The 22,822-nt window shown below is 41.2% G+C and overlaps 1 protein-coding gene across 3 annotated transcripts in view; it reads left to right on the forward strand.

Moving 5' to 3' along the window:
* Positions 1 to 22,822, forward strand: part of LOC307124065 (MSL complex subunit 3-like) — a 166,800-nt gene that overhangs the window by 120,878 nt on the left and 23,100 nt on the right. For all 3 annotated transcript variants that reach the window (XM_079813053.1, XM_079813050.1, XM_079813052.1), the window contains 2 exons: positions 13,527 to 13,626; positions 13,740 to 13,824. In XM_079813053.1, coding sequence (XP_079669179.1) covers positions 13,527 to 13,626; positions 13,740 to 13,824 — 185 coding nt within the window. The remainder of the gene's footprint in view (positions 1 to 13,526; positions 13,627 to 13,739; positions 13,825 to 22,822) is intronic.

A 22,822-nucleotide genomic window follows, 5' to 3' on the forward strand; every position in this document is an offset into this window, starting at 1 on the left:
GATGCCCTAAGCGTAATGCATCAGTGAATCAAGCCAGTGACTAAAACGATCGTTTCTGTTAGTAGCATGAAACAAATCCCTTATTTAAATCATTAAACTACAGAGAGCGATCAAATAACTCTCTCTCTATAATGGCTGAAGCTGTCAATCACACGTCGCGATCAAAGAACACTACATTTTACACGCACATTTGATCCATTAGCCACCTGGTTTATTGTTTCCTACCCTTGGGTGCACACAAGGGTCAGGTTAACGCTTCAGTACCATACATAACGCACACATATTCACACCATTATCGCATCTTTTTCCAAATCCCCTTTATAAACACACACAGACAACAGATAAATTAATCCATAGCTGTTTATTGGACTTATCTGCATATTATGTTTTGTCTTTGGTCGCGGTCTGTTTGTGTTGTGGTTAGTCCAGGTTACCGGAGGCAAATGGCAATCAATCTGTCAATCACACGTCGCGAGTGTATCTGCACACTTGCCCAAACTGCCGTTATAATGAATGACACTGTTATGCTGCACAAAGCTCTTACTGTATTCCTGTGGATGTTGTGTTTGCTGTTAGTTGTGGTGAAAGCATTTTGTGAGCGAAAACGCGTTGCAATGACGAGATCACTGCATTCACACGATCAACAGACTGTCTGTCTACTCAATGCTCATCACTGCAGCCTTTCATGTGATAGGAATAGATCATAAAATAATGCTATAATCCACACTTTGACGATTCGTTCATCTCGACGGCTGTAACGGTACATTACATGTGTTACAAAGTTCGTAGAATAAGTTGGAAGAAGACAGCGTCGACGTGACTGGGACTGTTTATTCAGAACTCTCAGCTACAAATAAGCTCGTGCTAACAGTACAGCGCTCTCAACAACTCTTCCTCCAGCTCTCCGTGGTTAACAAGTGCCCAGTCAGTCTCTCTTAGTGATGTCCGGTTCGCGAACGAATCGTTCTTTTGAACTGGTTCTTTTTAGTGAACCGGTTGAACCAGTTCACCAAATCGGACTGTATCGTTCTAAACAGTTCGCATCTCTAGTAAGCACTAATCCACAAATGTATAAAGTTAATCACTTTTTGACGTGTCTGACTGTCCCTCTGACTCGAAATAAACCAACATCCTGGAGTTATTCAGTTACTCCAACAATACACTTAACCTACTGTAAGAGAGAACTGATGATGAGCACGTCAGCGAGCAGAAGCTGATGATACTGAGCATGCGTGCAGCGTACACGAACGAGCGTAACCTACACGGCCTGTCACAGTTCTCGTTCTCGAGTCAAGAATCGGTTGCAATCACCAGTACACTGAATCGAGAACGTACGCAGAACGGTCTGTCGCAGTTCTCGTTCTCGAGTCAAGAATCGGTTGCAGCGGTTTTCAGATCAGCAGTACACTGAACCGAGAACTGTTTATTTCGGACATGTCCGATTTGAGAACCGATGATCTGATACTGACTGATCATGCATGTAATTTTTCAAGAGAACGAAAAGCAAGTTTTGTTGAACATCGAGACGTGTTATAATATAAAACATAGTGGAAATATGTTTTCATCATTTTCAAGTTCATTACTGTATGAGTATGTGATTGACTATTTGTGATTGAAGTATTTATTTATTTAAAAGATTAATGTTTGTGTAATTATAGTTAGGGACACATTCACAAATTGGGTTAGTATTAACTAAACAATGTTTTAATACAAATTTATTAAAGTATTCAAATAATACACACATTTTAAAAAGAACAATTGCTGGAAAAGTGCAATTACACACTGTAATTGTCTTTCACGCTATATTTAACAGGTATTGCCTGTTGTTTATAAATTAAAAAAGTTATTGTGCTTTATAAAAAAAAATTAAATAATAATAATAGCAAAAACAAAGTGCAAAGGCAGTTTTAAACAGAGGTTAAGTTACAATATGCTGCTTGACCGTCTCTTATAAGGGTAGGTTTGAATTGAGAAAAACAATCTGCCTAACTTTGTTAGGACTCCATTGTATTTAATTTGTAAACAAGGTGATATAAAGATAAACATTACGTAGCCTAATCAAACTACAACGAAGGCGAAGCAAGCGACTCCTTTTGAATCGCTCTGACGGTTCTCGAATCTCAATTTCGTTCACGTTGTCGAGTCAAGAATCGGTTGCAACCGGTTGCAGTGGTTTTCGGATCAGCAGTACACTGAATCGAGAACTGTTTATTTCGGACATATCCGATTGAGAACCGATGAGCTGATGATACTGAGCATGCTTCGAACGACTGACTGACTGCACGCGTCTCTCTGAACCGAACGAACAACAGTTGATATGAGCTTGTGTCTGTGAAACGACTCCGAGGACGTGAGGGGAAAATCTGGCGAACCGTATTTATTTAATTACAAAAAAAATTGTAAGTGGATCATGGTTTCTGCACTGATGAAGACTGATTTATTGATTTTATAACTGTATAGATCGTTTGCATCATTGCCTGTGTTTGGATGCTTTAGATGTAAAACTTAATTGTAATAAACTTATCTGATTATTATGATATTTTATCTGACTGATGTTATGATTACTGACTTTATATATTTTAATGTGTAAAGTGTTTGTTTATCCAGCCCGCAATAGACTTGACGTAATTACGTCATCGCGAAATGACGTCATTACGTCATCGCGCAAAAGAACTGGTGAACCGTTTTTTTGATCCGGTTCATTGAAACGAATTGTCCGAAAGAACCGAACTTCCCATCACTAGTCTCTCTCAGTCTCTCTCTCTCATGCATGCAGTCAGTGCGTGCACTGCAGTGCCTTGCTAAACCACGCCCCCTCTGCAACATAATCTAACACTCATTTCATATGCAAAGATGTCAGCCAATCACAACAGTGGGCATTTTCACTGAAGTCTCACAGCAGACACGCCCCTTGAAAAAGAGCATTCAGCCAGAGGGGTAATAACAGTATAGAAAAAAATGCCTTTTATTTCTAAATTATGACATTTTTTATGTAAAAATCATACTAACAATATAAGTAACCTCAGGAAACATTATAAAATAATAGAAAAATGCCATGCCATGGGACCTTTAACCTTTAACTTCTCTGTAAAAAGCTCACTATGCATGAAATAACATTACGCCCCCTATTTAATATTTATAAATTAAATATTCATGATCAAACTGAATGATGGTTTAATGGTTTTATTCAACAATTTTATTAATAGATTTTTTTTAATGTTTAACCTGGGAATGTTTAACCTCCATTAAATGCTAATCTGAAAGATTAGAGTTATTATTGTAATGTTGCAACTTTAATTGTATATTAGAGATATTAGAGATTGATTTTTAATACCCAATACTGATAGCAAATACTTGTTTATATGTCCGTGTTTTGCAAAAGTTGTATATGTTTTGAAACTAAGCATTTAAATATAATTTTGCTAAGACATTATTGCAACTGATATTTATGTGTATTTATGTTGTGCATATTTAGTAGTCTGCTATTCTGTTCGAAGATCTCATTGATTTACATTACAAGCTATCATAATTTCATTTTACTTTTTGACCCTATAAATATATGCATCTGCCCCAAATTGCAAATTTTTGCTCAGATTCTGCATCTGAATAAAACTGTTTTTTCCCCTTGAATATGAGATCCAGATTCGCCTATATCCTACTATATTAGCCATAAAAACCTGACATATTAAATTACAAATAATAAATTACAAATTATAAAAAAAGATAGATACATACATACATACATACAGGGCCGGCTCTGTAAATCTGGGGGCCCTAAGCAGGATAATTTTGGGGCCCTGCCTTGCAGTGAATAATGGAGTATTGCACCGCAAACCAGCAACTGTATACAATCTAACACTTACACATTTCATCTGTATATCTTATAACATGATTGCCTACAAATATTTCACTGCTTATTAAAGTACACTCACTGAAACAATAAAAGTTAAGATTACAGATTTGCAAATTTCTTTCATACATAAGGTCAATTTGTTGCAAACAAATAAATATTAATAATTTAGCATTAACAATATATAGCTAACTTACAACATTAGCCATAGTGGTATGCGGCTCGCTAAGCTCTACTGAAGCAGCAGTAGAGTCACCTCCTCCAGCTGTTGAGATTACAATATAATTAATAATAAATACAGTATGCAGAGTAGGTAAAACACATTAATTTTAAATTAATATTAAAGTACAATTAGACAACATAGTGAATTATGATTATAAAACTAAATTTTTTATTGGCAAGAGGAAAATTAGCTATGTTGAAGTTGCGCACAAAACTATTCAAAAGAAAGGCAGTGGGAAATATTTACTTGTGTCATCTCTGGTGTCAGCCTCCTGAAATGTTTCTCCACGACCACCAAAATATTTAAGAATGGCTCCTCCTGAGAAAGTGACATTTTGTTTTTTACAATTATGTTAAGGGTAAATTAAAAGAAATCCAATGTTAAATTATATTATTTAATTATTGGTTGATTAACTCTTACATACTGTTCATATTTTAAACCTTCACAGCATGGAGTGAGATATTTTTTACCTTTTATGATTACATACAGTAATACATTCACTGTAAAAAAAATCAGGTGCCCAATTGAAAATTTTCTAGTGAGCGATCACATCTAAAATTTTCAGTTGGCCAAATTTAATTTCTTGAATTTTAATTTAATTAAATTGCATCAATTCACATTAATTCAATTTGGCCAACTGAAAAATTTAGATGTGATCGCTCACTAGAAACTTTTCAATTGGGGACCTGCTTTTTTTTACAGTGTTCTTTACTAAAATTTACCATAAATCCATTTTGCTTTTAGGTGTCTTGTATCGATCATCATTCAATAATGTTTCATAGAGGACACTATGTTTTCTTTAGGTTTAAATGGTCTGGGTGATTTAGCTTAACAATATATAAAATATTTCATAATCGTATATAGATTAATATTTATTAATAATCTTTAATTGCCTATTCAGTTAAGACCATAAGAAAAAGCTTGTATTTAACCGCTTTATTTTAAACTTCATTTTGATTTTGACTGTCAAATGATTGCTCTTTCTCTTCCTTTTTACTTTCTTTCTCTCAAATGTTCAATAATTAAACTATTTTTTATTGTAATAAGCGTCTATTGAGACAAAGATTTTTGTTTTTTTTCTTTCCCAGAACTAGTGTAGGTCATGTAATGTTAACTGTTAAAAAGAAAATACATTCATAGGAGGTGGGTCTGTCTCTACGCGGTCTGTAGCCCAGAGCTGGGGCCGACGGCTGGACCATATAGCGCAAGCAATGTTGATTCAGCATAATCGACGGACAGCTAACGTTATGCTGCGTTCACACCACAGTCTATGGTTCATACCAAACGCAAATAGAGTGTCTGGCGCGAGTGATTTGATTTCAATGTTAAGTCAATGGAAAGGCGCGTTGACGAGCGTCTGGAGGTCCCGCGGCGCGGAAGGCGCTTTTCGCGCGGTGCGAATGACGTGAATTGAGCGTCTTGCGTGATAAACTGCGGCGACGCTGGCGAGTGCAATCTGTAGTTAGGGGGCCCCCTAGTGGCGGCGGCGCTCTAAGCAGCCGCTTGGTTCGCTTATAGGGAGAGCCGGCTCTGCATACATACTAGGGATGCCACAATTCTCAATATAATATTGAACCGTTCGGTACGGCATTCACGGTTCAATACGCGCTTACAAATTGGTTTTTTTTCGGTTTCGCATTTAATTAATTATTTTCCTATAAATTCTATAATTTGCCTCCATCCCAATACTGAACAACGCGACACACATTCACATCACACGTTAGTGGTAGAGTTATACTCACGGAACACTATAGTTATTCACAATCATGTAAGTTCATTATTTGCATGCGTTTTAAAGCCTTGCCGGTTTTATTCGTGTGCGCGGTTTTAACATGCGCTTTTCAGAGCGCGCGCACTAAAAGCCTGTCAAACACGTGAATACTGAACTAAGTAGTCGTCTTATTGCGTTAATACTGTCAAATACACACAAGGTTAACATAAACACAGTCGGTTATGTCTAAAGTGAAAGTAAAATCGCAATCGTGTCTGTATATTAGATGTGTAGAGGTCTTAAACTGACAGCAGCGCAGACAGTGAACACGCGGTCCTTAAAGGGACAGTTCACCTATAAAATTATGTCATTATTTACTCACTCTAATATTGTTTCAGACCTGTATTCATTTCTCGATGACTTTTCAGTTTTGAGTGAAATATCCCTTTAATGTTAATACAACAACAAAAGAGAGAAAATCACTCACTGCTCTTGACTGAAAAACTAATACAGTAGCTAAGAATCAGTGTATATTTTATAGTGAAGTCTATGTAGTGTTTTATTTTTACATTCATTCATTCAATTTCATACTTAAATGCTGCTGTACAGCTCTGAGCTGCCAGTGTAAATCTTTATATATATTTATTTTATATTATCCAATACACTAGGAATGTGTACAAGGGTTTTTTTTAAGTAAAGTTTTAAGTTTAAGTAAGGTTTTTCAATTCTTTTAAGTAAAATAAAGAAAGAGTATTGAAATTAAATAAAAATCTTTTTTCTCTTTAACCTCTTGCGGTTCCTTTCGCCTAAGAATAGAATAACAAAAAATGTATGTGACAAGCCATCAGAACCGAACCAAACCGAAAACCGTGGGTAAAAACCGAGGTATGTATTGAACCGTGGACTAACTGTATTGTTGCATCCCTAATACATACATACTGTGGGGAAAATAAGTATTTGAACACCCTGCTATTTTGCAAGTTCTCCCACTTAGAAATCATGGAGGGGTCTGAAATTGTCATCGTAGGTGCATGTCCACTGTGAGAGACATAATCTAAAAAAAAAAAAATCCAGAAATCACAATATGATTTTTTAACTATTTATTTGTATGATACAGCTGCAAATAAGAATTTGAACACCTGAGAAAATCAATGTTAATATTTGGTACAGTAGCCTTTGTTTGCAATTACAGAGGTCAAACGTTTCCTGTAGTTTTTCACCAGGTTTGCACACACTGCAGGATGGATTTTGGCCCACTCCTCCACACAGATATTCTCTAGATCAGTCAGGTATCTGGCCTGTCGCTGAGAAACACAGAGTTTGAGCTCCCTCCAAAGATTCTCTATTGGGTTTAGGTCTGGAGACTGGCTAGGCCACGCCAGAACCTTGATATGCTTCTTACAGAGCCACTCCTTGGTTATCCTGGCTGTGTGCTTCGGGTCATTGTCATGTTGGAAGACCCAGCCTCGACCCATCTTCAATGCTCTAACTGAGGGAAGGAGGTTGTTCCCCAAAATCTCGCAATACATGGCCCCGGTCATCCTCTCCTTAATACAGTGCAGTCGCCCTGTCCCATGTGCAGAAAAACACCCCCAAAGCTGGATGCTACCACCCCCATGCTTCACAGTAGGGATGGTGTTCTTGGGATGGTACTCATCATTCTTCTTCCTCCAAACACGTTTAGTGGAATTATAATAATAAGTTTAATTTATATAGCGCCTTTCCCAAGCTCAAGGACGCTTCACAATAACAGTAAATAACAAGCAGTTTACACATAGACGGACAGTGGACATTTGCCCAGTCCAAGTAATGAGCGATTGCAGTTGCAAATCGCACTAGATTTGCAATACAACATGAAAAACAAAGGCAACAAACATTAATTACAGACAGCATGGTGGGCAGTTAGAGTAAAGATGCAACAGATTATTGGTAGTGAGTTAACATTGTGACTGTGTTATGTCAAGTTAACATTGTCATGACTGATAATACTGATTAAACAAATGTGTTTTGAGTTTACATTTAAATTCATTTAACGTGGTTGTTGTCCTGAGAGCCAGGGGGAGAGAGTTCCATAGCTTAGGGGCTGTAACAAAGAAAGACTTGCCACCCATAGATGATAAACGAAATCTCCGCTCACAGAGGAGTTCACAGCCAGAAGATCGGAGAGTTCGAGGGGGAATATAAGGAGAAAGTAAGTCAGAGAGATAGGCTGGAGCAAGACCATTGAGTGACTTAAAAGTAAGCAGAAGAATTTTGTAAGTGATACGGGATAACACGGGTAGCCTGTGCAGTTTGAACAGAATTGGAGTGATATGGGCAGTTTTTTAGTGTAAGTTAGTAGTCTTGCAGCAGAGTTTTGGATATATTGCAAACGTGAGATAGAGTGTGCTGGTAGTCAAGAAACAAGAACATTACAGTAGTCGAGGCGAGATGTGATGAACGCGTGGACTAGTGCTTCAGCGTCTTTTGGGCTTACATAGGGACGGAGTTTGGCAATACGGCGCAGATGAAAAAAGGACGCTTTACAAAGTTGACTAATGTAAGCGTCAAACGTCAGTGAAGGATCAAGAATGATACCCAAATTTTTGACAGTGGCAGATGGAATTATTGATGTAGCTTCCACCCCAAGAGGGATGGATGCCATCCTTCTTCAACAGGTCAGGTCTGCCTCAAAAGCTTTTCCAATTGTCTATGAACCCTATGTTATTTTGCGGACACCACTTAGACAACCAGCCATTGAGTGATGATAGTCTGCTAACTATCTCATCACTCCTTTTTACAGGGAGCGGTCCAGAACAATAAACAGCCTCTGACATCGCACTAGCGAGTTCACACACCTCTTTAATGTTAATTTTGGTGATCTCCGACTGGCGAAGTCGAACATCATTAGTGCCGACGTGAATAATAATCTTAGAGAATTTACGATTAGCTTTAGCCAGCACTTTTAAATTTGCTTTGATGTCAGGCGCTCTGGCTCCTGGTAAACATGTGACTATGGTGGCTGGTGTCTCTATTTTCACGTTCCGTGTAATAGAATCACCAATGACTAGGGCACTTTCAACAGGAGACTCAGTGGGTGCTTCACTGAGAGGGGAGAACCTGTTTGATGTTCTAACCGGAACGGAAAAGGGGGCCCTGCAGCCGGAACCGAAGAATGTACAGAGTTCACTAAGCTATTCGCATCCAAATCAGTATCTAAAGCTTGTTACATCCTCACTACTCTCAGATAAAGTATGGATGTGTGTTTCTAATTCTGAAATCTTCTCCGTCAGCCTAACTATCTCCTTACATTTATCACATGTGAAGCCCTGTTCTAAACATACAGCATGTGGTGCAAGTAACAATGACAGGAGATGACATGACTTACCGTGTTTGTTGATTAATCAAACTTACCACAATTGTTTGCTGGACACTATTTACTAATCCAACTAATGAACTCAGAAAACAGGAGACCCGGGTGCAGAGATGACAAGCTAACAGGCTAGCGAAATGCTAACGTGTGATGGTGATTTAGATTAAAAGCTAGCGATGTCAAATTTAACGTGATAGGCAATATTTAAACAATGTATGGTGGTGAGTAAGTTATATTTAGCAGTAGAACAAAGAAGATATATAAAAATAGAGATTCAAACGCAAACAAGGCTGTACAGAACTACACACAGGCAGGAGGCAGACAGGAGCAATCGATCAGGAGCTTCATGCAGTAAGACGGTATTAAAACTGAGTAGGCTATACACTTTATTGAACATGCTATTGTAACAAAGTTCAAATAGCAAGGAGGAAAAAGACAATTAAGGGTAAGCGTAACTGGAACTCATGCTTTTATTCAGAACTCTCTTTGTCCAACACAAAGTAAACTTTGCGCTCACAGCACTCTCAATAACTCCGAACTATATAACTTGTTTCCTCTCAGCTTTCCAGTTCCCAGTGTCCGCACAAGTTCCCAGTCAGTCTCTCTCTCCTCCATTGATGATTTCCCTCAGGTTTTATACTGTCTCTCCATGCCAATCAATGTAATCAAACACAGGTGTTCATCATTTGAACTTGACCTACTTACTCATCGCCACTCTCCCGGCTCTCTCTTCGTGCAGACCTCGCTAAACCATGCCTCCTCTGTCACAACTATTTTGCAAATTAAGCATTTTATAATGTTTTTCTATGGGAGAAAAATGTTGTGATGAACAATGTTGTGTTCATAACCTGATTTAATCTGCTTGCTTATACAAAGTATGCGTTATTAATACCTTTTTAATGCTAGCCTACTGTTAAAGGGTTAGTTCACCCAAAAATGAAAATTCTGTCATTAATTACTCACCCTCACGTCGTTCGAGACCCGTAAGACCTCCGTTCATATTCGGAACACAAATGAAGATATTTTTGTTGAAAGCTGATGGCTGAGAAAGGCTTCAGATAGGCCTCCATTGGCATTCAGTACACTTATACTCCCAAGACGGATAAAAGGCACTCAAAACATCGTTACAAAGTCCATCTCACCACAGTGACTCTACAATAATCTTACGATGCGACGACAATAGTTTTTGTGCGCAAAAAAAATCAAAATAACACCTTTTTCCAACTTGTTACTGCCTTCCGTGTGTGCCTCCACGACGCATGCGCGAGAATATGACGCAGATCCGGCGTTCGGACAGATGACCCAGAAGTGATTTGTTTACAATCAGAGGAAGACGCGCGTATCTCAGCTGTTGGATTCTACATTGATCGTGCTTTAGGTCTCGGCGTAGTGCTCAAAATGGGGTTAGAGTGTGCATTTCATGGATTCCCAAACCCCGGCGCTACGTCATATTCTCGCGCATGCGTCGTGGAGGCACACGCGGAAGGCAATAACAAGCTGGATAAAGGTGTTATTTTGATTTTTTTTGCGCACAAAAACTATTGTCGTCGCATCGTAAGATTATTGTAGAGTCACTGTGGTGAGATGAAGCCTTTCTCAGCCATCAGCTTTCAACAAAAATATCTTCATTTGTGTTCCGAATATGAACGGAGGTCTTACGGGTCTCGAACGACATAAGGGTGAGTAATTAATGACAGAATTTTCATTTTTGGGTGAACTAACCCTTTAAGCGTTTTCCTCGTCTTTATAACGAGGACACAAAGCGTCTTATAGGCAGAATAACGCTCACGGTGCCGGTGTCTGTTTTGGCAGATAATGCCATCTAGTGGCAGCAGATTTTCTTACACATCTCTCTGTGTGTGGATCGTGCAAGGCCAAACTGGCGAAATGAAAGTCTCAAAATCCAAATGAATCAAATAGGATTGACTCATAAACGAGTCAATTAATGCATGCGCGTCACCTGATCCACAAATGCACGGATTACTTTTTGCACGTGGAAATTATGACTTCTTCAAAAAAAACCTTCTTCATGTATTTTACAACACTTCAGCTTATGATTCTTATCTAGTGGGGGTCATTTTTTAGGATTCTTTACCTAACTGAGGTCTCTGAGATCCTGACACCTTGCACTTCTGGAGACTCCAGGTAGGTTGCAGCTCTGGAAAATGGTGGCGCTGGAGACTAAAGGGTTCCTGATGGTTTCACCCTTAATTCTTCACCTTAATTCTTAATTCTTTTGCAGTTAACAGGTGTCTTTTCTCCGCCACATGTTTTTGTCTGACCCTGCTGACCCAACGAGCATTTCACTGTCCAATGGTCACGCCTTAACTGCAATGTCTAGTATTGCATTAGTATTGCATCCTTCTCATGGGCATTTAATACTTTTTGACTTTTCAGTCTGAGTTAAATCTCTTTTTTGGCTCAATTTATCTGTAAAAGAAAACATGCCTAATAATTCTGCACACCTGAATATAAGGTGTTTTTCATTTCCAGCCTTCATGAACAATTATATATCACTTATACATTATTAAATACTAAATCAATAGTAGTTATTAGGATTACTGTGGTTTGGAATTGGTCAAATGTGCCTGGAAAAAAAATATGATCAGAAAATCAACGTGCCTAATAATTCTGGACTCCCTGTACTCACAAAAATGACTTTATTGGTACAAAATGCTTCACGTTAATGAAAATCTTAATTCTACAGACACCAGTTGAAAAGCATTTGTTTCAGTGTAGTTTACACATTAATGAATAGCACTGGGCTTGTTCGTTGGTTGTTTGTGTGTGTGCGGGTCTTGAAATGCTGTAAACTGCGAAAAGGAAGTCTCAAAATCCAAATGAACCAAACGCAATCCACTCGAACAAGACGTCAATAAATGCACGCGTGTCACCTGATTCACAAATGCACAGATTATTTTTTGAATGAGCAATTTATGATTTATGAATGTAGAACAGAACATTTTAATTCGCAAACATGTACAAATTGCTGCACAATCATTCAAACCCGAATTCCACAGATTCAAATCGAATGGCATTTGTTTGTGGCTAGTAAGATACATTCATAACATTTATCTAGTACATGGATAAATGTGCGTGCATTCATTAATCATTTTGAGTCTAAAATCATCCAGAACTCCATTTCAAAGAGTCAAAGTAAGTAAAACTGTGTCATCTGCTATAACAACAAATGTAGGAGTACCACAAGGTTGTGTCAGTTCAGCCATACTTTTCCCCCTGTATACAGATTGTTGAATGGACATGTTAAATCAGTATATTTTAAAGTATTCTGATGACACTGTTTTAATATCTGTGTTGAATGACTTGGACAGTCCAGTTTCATCAACAGGGTGTAACTGAATTGATAGAGTGGTGCGAGAACAATGCTCTTGTCATTAATGCAAGTAAAACTGATATTTGGGTCTGAATCTGACACTCACTTAATGCCTGTTTTTATTCGTAATAAAAAAATCAGACAGGTTAAAACATATAAATACTTGGAGTCATGATAGATGATACGTTATCATTGAACGATCATATCGATGCTCTATGTAAAAGAACAAAGCAGAGAATTTATTTCCTTTGTCGACTTGGGTCTTTTCGAGTAAGAAAACAGATCCTTCTGCTGTTCTTTAGGTCTGTGATAATGAGTATACTGCAATATTGCAACTCTATTTGGTATAAGAGCCTGTCTGTTATGCTAAAATCTAAGTTGTTTAATCAACTAAAAATGTTCTCAAAGATTGTAGGTCAGCCTCTTGAGAAGCTTTATGATTCATTTTATTATAACAACTTGTTGAGGCTGGCTAATAATATGGTTTCTGACCCTAATCGTGTCCTACATTATGAGTTTGAATTACTACCATCAAATCAGAGGTACAGAGTCCCAAGATTTAACAAAGTAAGGCTGAAACACTCTTTTGTATATCAGGCTATTTTGAAGGTGGATTAAATGTATGTCAATGTTTGTTTGGTTGTTGTAAACAGAAATACTGTTGTGCAAGAAAAATTTCAGACTTGTCTGACAAAGTATTATATCATATATCATATCAAAATGTTGCAATGGTAAACGTGCAAAAATCCCTACTTAACAATACAACAGCACTGCAAGCCCCCAAGATAGTTGACGTCTGTTAAGTAGAATATTGGGTTTTGCTGAGGTGTCAAAATTGGTATTGAGAATTTCTCTGGTGCTGATTTTAATGTCGTGATCAGCATAGCTGCAATGATTCTCTGAACAGTTTTAAACATTATCTTTGTGTATGTTTGCACTGTTAGAGATGTATGGTCTGTTCTTGACACAATCTGGTGTAGTACTGCTTGTATGCCTATAACCTCATTTAATGAATTAGCTCATTTAATTGGCTCGCCTCTATGTGATTGTCTTGAGGTTCTGAGCTGGAGACTGACACCAGATAACTACCCTCAGAGCGACCAGCTTCCACCTCCCTCTTACCTCTATGGCTCTCAGCACCTGCTTCGGCTGTTTGGTGAATATCAGCTTCTTGTTTGTGTTCAAAATTGTTGTCATAAATTAAAGATATTATCTGTTAATGTCTTTAATTGATTTTTTTTTTAATGTATTTATGCTTTTTTGTTTTAGTGAAACTTCCAGATATCCTGAGGAAGATGCACATACCAGAAAAGAACCTGAGGGCACTAGTGAAACACTTTGAGCTTTTCCTCAGGTGCAGATTTCTTTTAGCATTGCATGCACTTGATTAACTTGAATGCACTTAACCCTAAAGCCATCTACTCGACAAATGAGGGCAAAATCGTTTTTTAAAAATACTTTCCTTAATCTGAGCAGTACAAGACTTGGCTACTTTTCCTAAGTTTTCCAAAAAATTGACTTGATTCTACAATGTTAAGAGCTTGAAAAAAAAAGCCCTTAATCCCTTCTTCGTGGACAAATATGGGCACCCATAGGCATGAATAGAAAAAACTGTAATTCCATGCATTATTTTTTTTATTTGAATCAATAAATCCAACACAATGCAGATCATACATATACACAAATGAAGGAGTGAGCCTATACAACATTCTCAATGTGGCAAACACTCAAACGCTCAAACACACACATCCACAAAAGCATTGAAAGCCATTGAATGAGCCTATAACAGAGTGAGTTTAAGTTTTTTTTATTTTTTTTTATTTTTTACTGAAGTTAAATAAATATTAAATATAACAAAAAATAAGCATATTTTACATAAAACATATGGTACTTTTAGAGGTAAATAAATTCATTAATACCCTAAAAATCACAAAAAAGGCATAAATTGATAGAATTAATTTGATCAAAGATGGTTATATAACGGTGATTGGAATCACACTTGTGACCTTCGTGCCCAAATGTGTCCATGAGGGCGGGATTAAGGGCTGTTATGCGAGGGTGGCTTGAGGGTTAAATACTATGGGCCAGACTTACTAACAGCTTGTGTCAGCACAAACCCCTCTTTTGGCGTTAAAAAACTACTGTCAGTATTTACTAAAGATGTGCAGTAATAAATTAGCACTGAAAAGGCGTGGACGCAGTTATTTTGGCGGCTGACCTTTTTTGCATATGTATTTGTAGGAGTTTCCATTTCAGGTGCAAAATTTATGGGAGGAGAGTCACACTCTGGTGTTTGCGCCATTATTTACCACCCAAAAAAAGCGTGTCTTAAACCCTACGCTAACGGGGTAGATTGCGTTGGTCATTTTGGAAATGATCCGGCTAAGTCTGTGTGCTTTAATTTGCGTGTTGTCAGTAGATCACGTGCAGAACTGTCCACTCTCTGCACTTTTATGGAATTGCGCTCTCACGCTAATTTGCCCTGTTTAGTGAATCTGGCCCTTTATCTAAGGGAAATGTGTGAGAGGTAGTTGTAAATCATTGTATTGTAGTTTCAAGGTGTTCTTGCTAATCACTTGATAGAAAACACGCAGACCAGATGGATAAAACAAATATTGATTATATTTCTAATACAAATTATATTTCAGCATGTGTCTACTAAAATGTTTAATAACACATCTAAGACATAGCCATAGAAATATGATTCTCAATGAAGCCCAAGTCCCCAAAGTTATGACTAGGGGTACATTCCAACTATTAAAGTTACAGGACATTTTTAAATGTTGCTCCATCCGTACAGTGTGACATTTCGGTCTAAAACTGCAAACATGAATAAAACATGACAAATGTGCATGAGACTGACTGCTTCATCACTTCATTGCATACTCTTCTTCTATGCACCTAAAAGTATGTACTTTTTCTTCACAAATAGAGTGCCTACATTTAGGACATAAGCAAATTGGAACAAAAGTCACTAGTGAATGAATCAGTGTTTTTGAATGAATTTGTTGCGTAATATTGATGACTCACTCACTCACTCACTCACTCACTCAGACAGTCATTCAACAATGTAACCTGAAGAAAAGAGTCGCTGAAAATTCCCACCGCTAATGCAGCATCCATCTGGAATGCGCAAACACAGACAAACAATGTGGTTTAAGCAGATTAGATGACCAGAACCTGTTAATATAAACCGTTATAATGATTGTTTCATGATCGGTAAGACTGGTTAGTGATAATTACCTATATGCACGGTCACGTTTTTTTAAACATTGAAATGCAGCGTGGGAGAGTGGCAAACATTTTTCCTAAAAAAAACTAGCCCATTCACTGTCCCGAAAGAGATGACAACAGGTGACTGCCGAACTGGAAGAAGAATCGAGTGAAATATGTAGTTACCTAATAAAATCTTTATTTGAAGTGACAGTGCAAATATGGCTTTGGTTTATTCTGATTTAACTGAGACGATTTAGCTAAGTGTATTCTCAGACGATAATGAAATAAAAACCAATTTAATAACTAATTTAATAATTGATTAACTAATTTAATAATTAACTAATTTAATTATTGATGATCTTTACAATGCAACTGAATCAACACTAATCTGGCTTCAGCTGAACAACAGTCAAAATGCATAATTTTTCCTCACATCACTGTAAAGCTGCATTGAAACAATCTGTATTATATAAAGCGCTATGTGACTTGACTTTATTTCACACAGTGTGATGCATGAGGGCCTGTGCTCGTCAGAAACATTCACAGATGTAGTGATTTTACTTTTGCCCACCTAGGGACGCTAATTATGTAGTAATTGGTACTCACTTCATTATCTAAAAGATTGGTGAGATAGTTAACTTGTAGAGCCTCTTGCTGTATTATCAGCACAAGGAAGGCACAAGTGTAATAAAATAAATGTATTAACAAAAGATAAACAAGAGTAACTAACACAACTAATAAATGAATCCCATGAATGATAAAGGAATAAAGTGCATAAGACGCATAAAATACAAGTGATTAAGTTGTTGAGTGTGGCTGTGGCTATGGAAGAGTTATGTTATCTTATGGAAAGATAAACTATTGTTTCTCTGAAACTAATAAGATGAAGAACCTTATTATGCTTCAAACTAATAAATGAACGATTATTTGTTATAAAGGTGCAATAGGGGATTCTCTACAGATTTTTTGTTTTGTTATGCTGGTTGAAAGTCTGCTCACATCCTGATAGCAATCACTATATTTAGTGGTCTAAATGTATTTTTATAAATATATAGTCTTTGGACAATAAAATGTTTGTTCAATTATTGCATCCGGTCTGAATGAACTGTTAATCACTGTACTCTAATGTATAAAACTTTCCGAAGAAAGTATGCACAAAAGCCAGATTTTGCTTACGCACAAAATTTTTCAGATTTATAAAAACAGAACCTGAGCAAAATTCCCTGTATAAAACCCTGTCAGTGGAAGTTTGTGCGTACATGCATCTCCACAACTGTCTCCTCCCTGAAATAACCATATATGGAGCTTACAATGCTAAGTCAGACAATTATTTACACTGCAAGAAAGGCCTTGTAAAACTAGGCAATTATTTACGTCACTGAAAAAATATTTAAAAAATAAATCTAACCGTTCCTTTAAATATCCTTCCAATACAATGGTATTTTTCATATTTATCGGAAAGACCACGAAAATGGTTATCATTAGGCTACTGTCTAGGCTAGCGGCCAATGGACCGTTCGATCACGGAGCGAGTCCTTCTGTGTCATTATATCATTATGTTGCTAAGCCATCTGCTTAGACGGAGTCGAGTGCGCATCATTGATCATAATTTGCCTGAAAATATTTTCACACATTTCACATTTCAATGCCTTTTTTGTGTGTACGCAACGTTTATACATCAGGTCCATGGTCTGTGCACGTTCATGTGTTTTGGAGGAGGCCTGGCTTTGGACAGCGATTTGCAGGGAGGGTGGGATTGTATGTGTAATGTTAGCTCTTGTGGGTGTAGGAAGGAAGAAGACGGGGACGGCGTACTGGGACTCGTGAGTATTTTTATTTCTTGTTGCTCAATAATCAAAAAGGGTGTGCACATCGCACAACATAAACGTTCAGAAAAAAACTCTTTCTCCGTATCATTTGTCGGTTTGGGCAGGTCCTCTCTGCATGTGTGCTCCTCTCTCGAGTCCCAGTTGAGCGTGTCTCTCTCTCCCTCTCTCCCGTCCCGCAGCGGCTTTTATGCGGTCTCTCCACGCCAATTACTGCAATGAGACACAGGTGTTTGTGATCTGCACTTGACCTACTTACTCACCGCTCGGTTCCGCCCTCTCTCCCGCTGCAGACCTCGCAAAACCACGCCCCCTCCGCCACATACCCCCACCGCTCGACCATCCGGCCTGCAGCCCCCCCCCCCCCCCCCCCTTCCTGGAGAGGAAGTTAGCCACAGCCATCTGCGCACCCGGCTTGTGGATCACCTTGAACTTAAAAGGCTGTAAAGCTAGATACCAACGGGTGATCCGTGTGTTGGTATCCTTCATGCGGTCGAGCCACTGCAAGGGGGCGTGGTCCAAACAGAGGGTGAACTCTCGTCCGAGGAGGTAGTAGCGAAGGGTGAGAACGGCCCACCTGATGGCCAAACACTCCTTCTCTATGGTGCTGTATATAGTCTCTCTCTTAGAGAGCTTACGACTAATGTACAGCACCGGCCGCTCTTCACCCTCCACCTCCTGGGACAGGACTGCGCCCAGCCCTCTGTCCGAGGCGTCAGTCTGCAGAGAAAAAGGGTTAGGAGCCTGAAGGAGCGGCCCACCACACAGAGCAGCCTTTATCTGGGTGAAGGCCTGCTGGCACCGCTCCGTCCACTGAACTGTATCTGGAACCTCCTTTTTAGTCAGATCAGTCAGCGGGCTAGCGAGGTCCGAATAATTAGGCACAAACCTTCTGTAATATCCCGCTAGCCCCAGGAACTGTCTAACCTCCTTTTTGGTCTTAGGTCTTGGACAGGTCGCAACTGCTGCAGTCTTATCAATTTGGGGACGCACCTGTCCATGGCCCAAGTGGAAGCACAGATACCTTACCTCCACCCGCCCAACCGCACACTTCTTTGGGTTGGCCTTGAGCCCCGCCCTTCTCAGCGACTTCAGGACAGCCCGCAAGTGCTGCATATGCTGCTGCCAGTCTGCGCTGTAGATGATGATGTCTTCCAGGAAGGCAGCGGCATATGCAGCATGCAGCCGGAGAATTCTGTCCATCAGACGCTGGAAGGGGGCGGGAGCTCCGAACAAGCCGAAAGGAAGGGTGACAAATTGGTGCAATCCAAACGGCGTGGTGAAGGCGTTTTTTTCTTTGGACATTGGAGACAAGGGGATCTGCCAATATCCTTTAGTTAACTCCAGTGTCGAATAAAATCGAGCGGTCCCTAGCCGATCAAGCAGTTCGTCAACCCTTGGCATTGGATACGCATCAAACTTCGACACCGCGTTTAGCTTTCGGTAGTCCACACAGAACCGGACCGAGCCGTCAGGTTTTGGAACCAAAACTATTGGGCTCGCCCAGTCACTGCTGGACTCTTCTATTACTCCCATCTATAACATGGCCTCTAATTCAGTCTGAACTACTTTTTTCTTGTGTTCAGGTAACCGGTAGGGCCGACTGTGAACCACCACGCCCGGCTCGGTCTCAACGTGGTGCTGAATGAGGTTGGTGCGACCAGGTAGGGGCGAAAACACGTTGGCAAACTCCGCCTGTAATGTCTTTACGTCAGTGAGCTGGGACGGTGAGAGGTGATCCCCGCCCGGGGCCAGAGCGAGAGATTGGGATTTTTGAACCGCCTCTGGCCCGAGATCCTCCTCTCCGCCCACCACCGTCGCCAGCATCACTGACTCCACCTCTGACCACTTTTTTAACAGGTTGAGGTGGTATATTTGACGTGCCCCGTCCCTATCTGATCGCACAACCTCATAGTTGAGGTCCCCAATTCGCCGTGTGACCTCAAAGGGCCCTTGCCACTTCGCGAGCAATTTAGAGCTAGAGGTAGGGAGTAACACAAGAACTTTATCTCCCGGTGCAAATTGACGTAATCTAGCCCCTCTGTTGTACAGCTGTTTTTGTCTGTCCTGAGCCTGTAACAAATTCTCCATTGATAGCCGTCCCAAAGTGTGGAGTTTTGTTCTCAGGTCCTGGACATACTGAATTTCATTTTTACTCGCGGAAGGTCCGTCCTCCCAAGCCTCCCTAAGGACATCCAGCACCCTCCGAGGCTGGCGCCCATAGAGAAGCTCGAAGGGGGAACACCCCGTGGAGGCTTGCGGGACCTCTCGAACAGCAAACAACAGAGATTCTAGCCACTTATCCCAATTTTTGGCGTCCTCGTGAACAAACTTCCGAATCATGGTTTTCAATGTGCGATTAAAACTGTTGGATTACAAATTTGTACAGTTTTATATAGGCTCCAATGTAATAGAATATGACTGAAAACATTATCTATATTTGTGTTTTACATTTTGAAGTAAACTTGAGTAAATTCTAAGGAGATTACGTCAGGCTGTGTAAGTGGTTGAGACATGAAGTATTTTGTCTTTATGCACTTCCTGACTATTTACCATGACAAGTTTAGAGCAATACTGCCTGAGTGATTGGATTAGCATCTATGCATTTGAATGGCACTGTTATGCTGATTGAATTACGGCTGATGAGACAGGAATGTTTGGGGTGTGTCCCTATTTTGAATGTCTCCTCCCCTGCTGTATAATCCCTCCCCTTGAAATGTATATAAAATACAATGTTCAACTGGCTTTAGTTAGACTTGGAACCTCAGCGGAAAGACAGCACGTTTTCTTCTCAATAAAGAATCCTGCCGAAAAACCTATCCAAGTTCTCCTATTCTCTACTTCAAGAAACAACAGAAGTTCACAACAAAACGTTCCACCAGACCGTTCGTTTGTGGGTGAAAGACGCTGGTGCGAATCGATTTAAGCATTTCTCAGCAGCTTTTAGGAATTAACAACTGGGTTGTATCCTGCTTTGACTGGGTGTCTTGGGTCACCCGATACAACCTATCTTTTATAATCGCAAAATACGGAAAGGAGAGCGGTTGATCAGGATGGAGGAGGTGGCCGTCGATGGAACGGACCTGATTAAACGCATTTTTGAGCGTGTCATCCTGGGACTGTTCCAGGGGAAAGTCATTGCGGTCTGTGAGCACCAGTGTCTCCAGCTTGCTCGTTTCTCCTGAAACCGCCGCCAGAGGTCCCGGTTCCACCTCGCCCAGCTGAGCAACCGCCATCTTCCTTTCCGAGCGTTTTCCCCAAGAAGCATCCGTGCACAAATGTCCCAATAATTTATTAAAGGCTGGCCAATTGGTTCCCAGAATTAGCGGATGCCGGAGGTGCGGGTTAACTGCAACCTCCACACTATGCGTTTGTCCCCTAAACTGAATAGTGACGGGCACCAACGGATAGTTCACCACTTCCCCGTGCACACACCACACCGTAACCACATGGCTGTTACCCAATGCCTTAGGCTGAATCAGGCTTTGGTGAATAGAGGTCTGGTTACAACCGGAATCCACCAAGGCCTGATAAGTACCCCCCTTGATACTCACGGGTTTGAGGTACAATCCAGCTTGATCAGGGGCGGCTTGCAGAGCGTCGGGGACCCGGACCAGCGTCCCAACCTCCATGACCGGACAGCGGTCGATAAAATGGCCCGGATCCCCGCAGCGCCAACAAGCCGGCCCAGACCTTCCCGCTGCCCCAGTGGCCGGAAGTAGGTTGGCAGTTTGGCGTGGAGAGAGCGCAGGGGCGGAGGGAGAAGGGTAGGGATCCGGCGGTATAGCGCCTCCCCTCTGCGCCGGCCGGGGAGGTGCCGGTGGGTCACTGGCTCCGCCCATCCTCCATCGTGGGGCCGGCCTGGGTGTCAAGCTGCCGCGGGACCTAGGAAAGGGGACAGGCTTGGAGACAGAGGGGGCGGGGGAAGAAGAGGGTAGAGAGAGAGAGAGAAGCAGATGGAAGGGGTTCGCCGACCCCGTGGCACGCCACCATCTGATCCTCCGCCAACTGGATGGCCTGGCTCAGCGACGTCGGGCGGTGGCACTGGACTCATTTGCGACGAACTGCTCCAGTACCACACGATCGATGATGACCTCGACGTCGCTTCCATCGGCCATCAGCCACTTGCGGCAGGAGTCCCGGAGCTGGTTCGCAAAGGCGAAGGGTCAGCCGGAGTCATCCAGGGTCAGGGTGCGGAACCGCTGACGATGTTGTTCCGGGCTCCGGCCAACCCGCTGCAGAATCACGCGCTTGAGATCGTCGTAAGCTAGGAGATTTTGGACTGGCAGTTGGTGGGCGGCTACCTGCGCCTCCCCAGACAGCAGCGGCAGGAGCCGCATCGGCCAGTCTGCCTTGGGCCATCCCCGGGACTCGGCGGACCTCTCGAAGAGGTCGGTGAATGCCTCCGGATTATCCTCCGGGCCCATCTTCGAGAGGTGAAGGGCAGCGGCCGAGTCGGTGATGGTGGGGGGGACGGCCCGAATCTCCTGGCAAATCCAGCTCCGGAACAGCTCCTGGTCTTCATGCTGGGCGCGAAGGAGAGCTTCGAAATGCTTCTGTTGCTCCTCCCTCACGGCCAGCAGGTTTTGATGTTGCTCCTGGTGAAGACTGGCGAGCGAGTTGAAGAGGTCCGCAAGTGGCGTCTTTGGCGGGGTCTGCATGGCGGCGACGGTCTTCTCCCTTCCCGGGTTTCGGCACCAGTGTAATGTTGGCTCTTGTGGGTGTAGGAAGAAAGAAGATGGGGTCGACGTACTGGGACTCGTGAGTACTCTTTTATTTCTTGTTGCTCAATAATCAAAAAGGGTGTGCACATCGCACAACATAAACGTTCAGAAAAAAACTCTTTCTCCGTATCAATCGTCGGTTTGGGCAGGTCCTCTCTGCATGTGTGCTCCTCTCTCGAGTCCCAGTTGAGCGTGTCTCTCTCTCTCCCTCTCTCCCGTCCCGCAGCGGCATTTATGCGGTCTCTCCACACCAATTACTGCAATGAGACACAGGTGTTTGTGATCTGCACTTGACCTACTTACTCACCGCTCGGTTCCGCCCTCTCTCTCCCGCTGCAGACCTCGCAAAACCACGCCCCCTCCGCCACAGTATGGTTTCAATTCTAGTAGGCTAAAGTTAGCATTTTGGCAGACTATAGTCTGCCAAAACTATAGTCTGCCAAAAGCCCTAGCGGACCGTAATTGTTTCTCGTGGAGATGTTCAATTGGGTTCAAGTCTGGGCTCTGGCTGGGCCACTCAGGGCCACTCACAGAGTTGTCCCGTAGCCACTCCTTTGTTATCTTGGCTGTGTGCTTAGGGTCGTTG

Source organism: Gobio gobio, assembly GCF_949357685.1.
Source record: "Gobio gobio genome assembly, chromosome: 3".
Lineage (NCBI taxonomy): Eukaryota > Metazoa > Chordata > Actinopteri > Cypriniformes > Gobionidae > Gobio > Gobio gobio.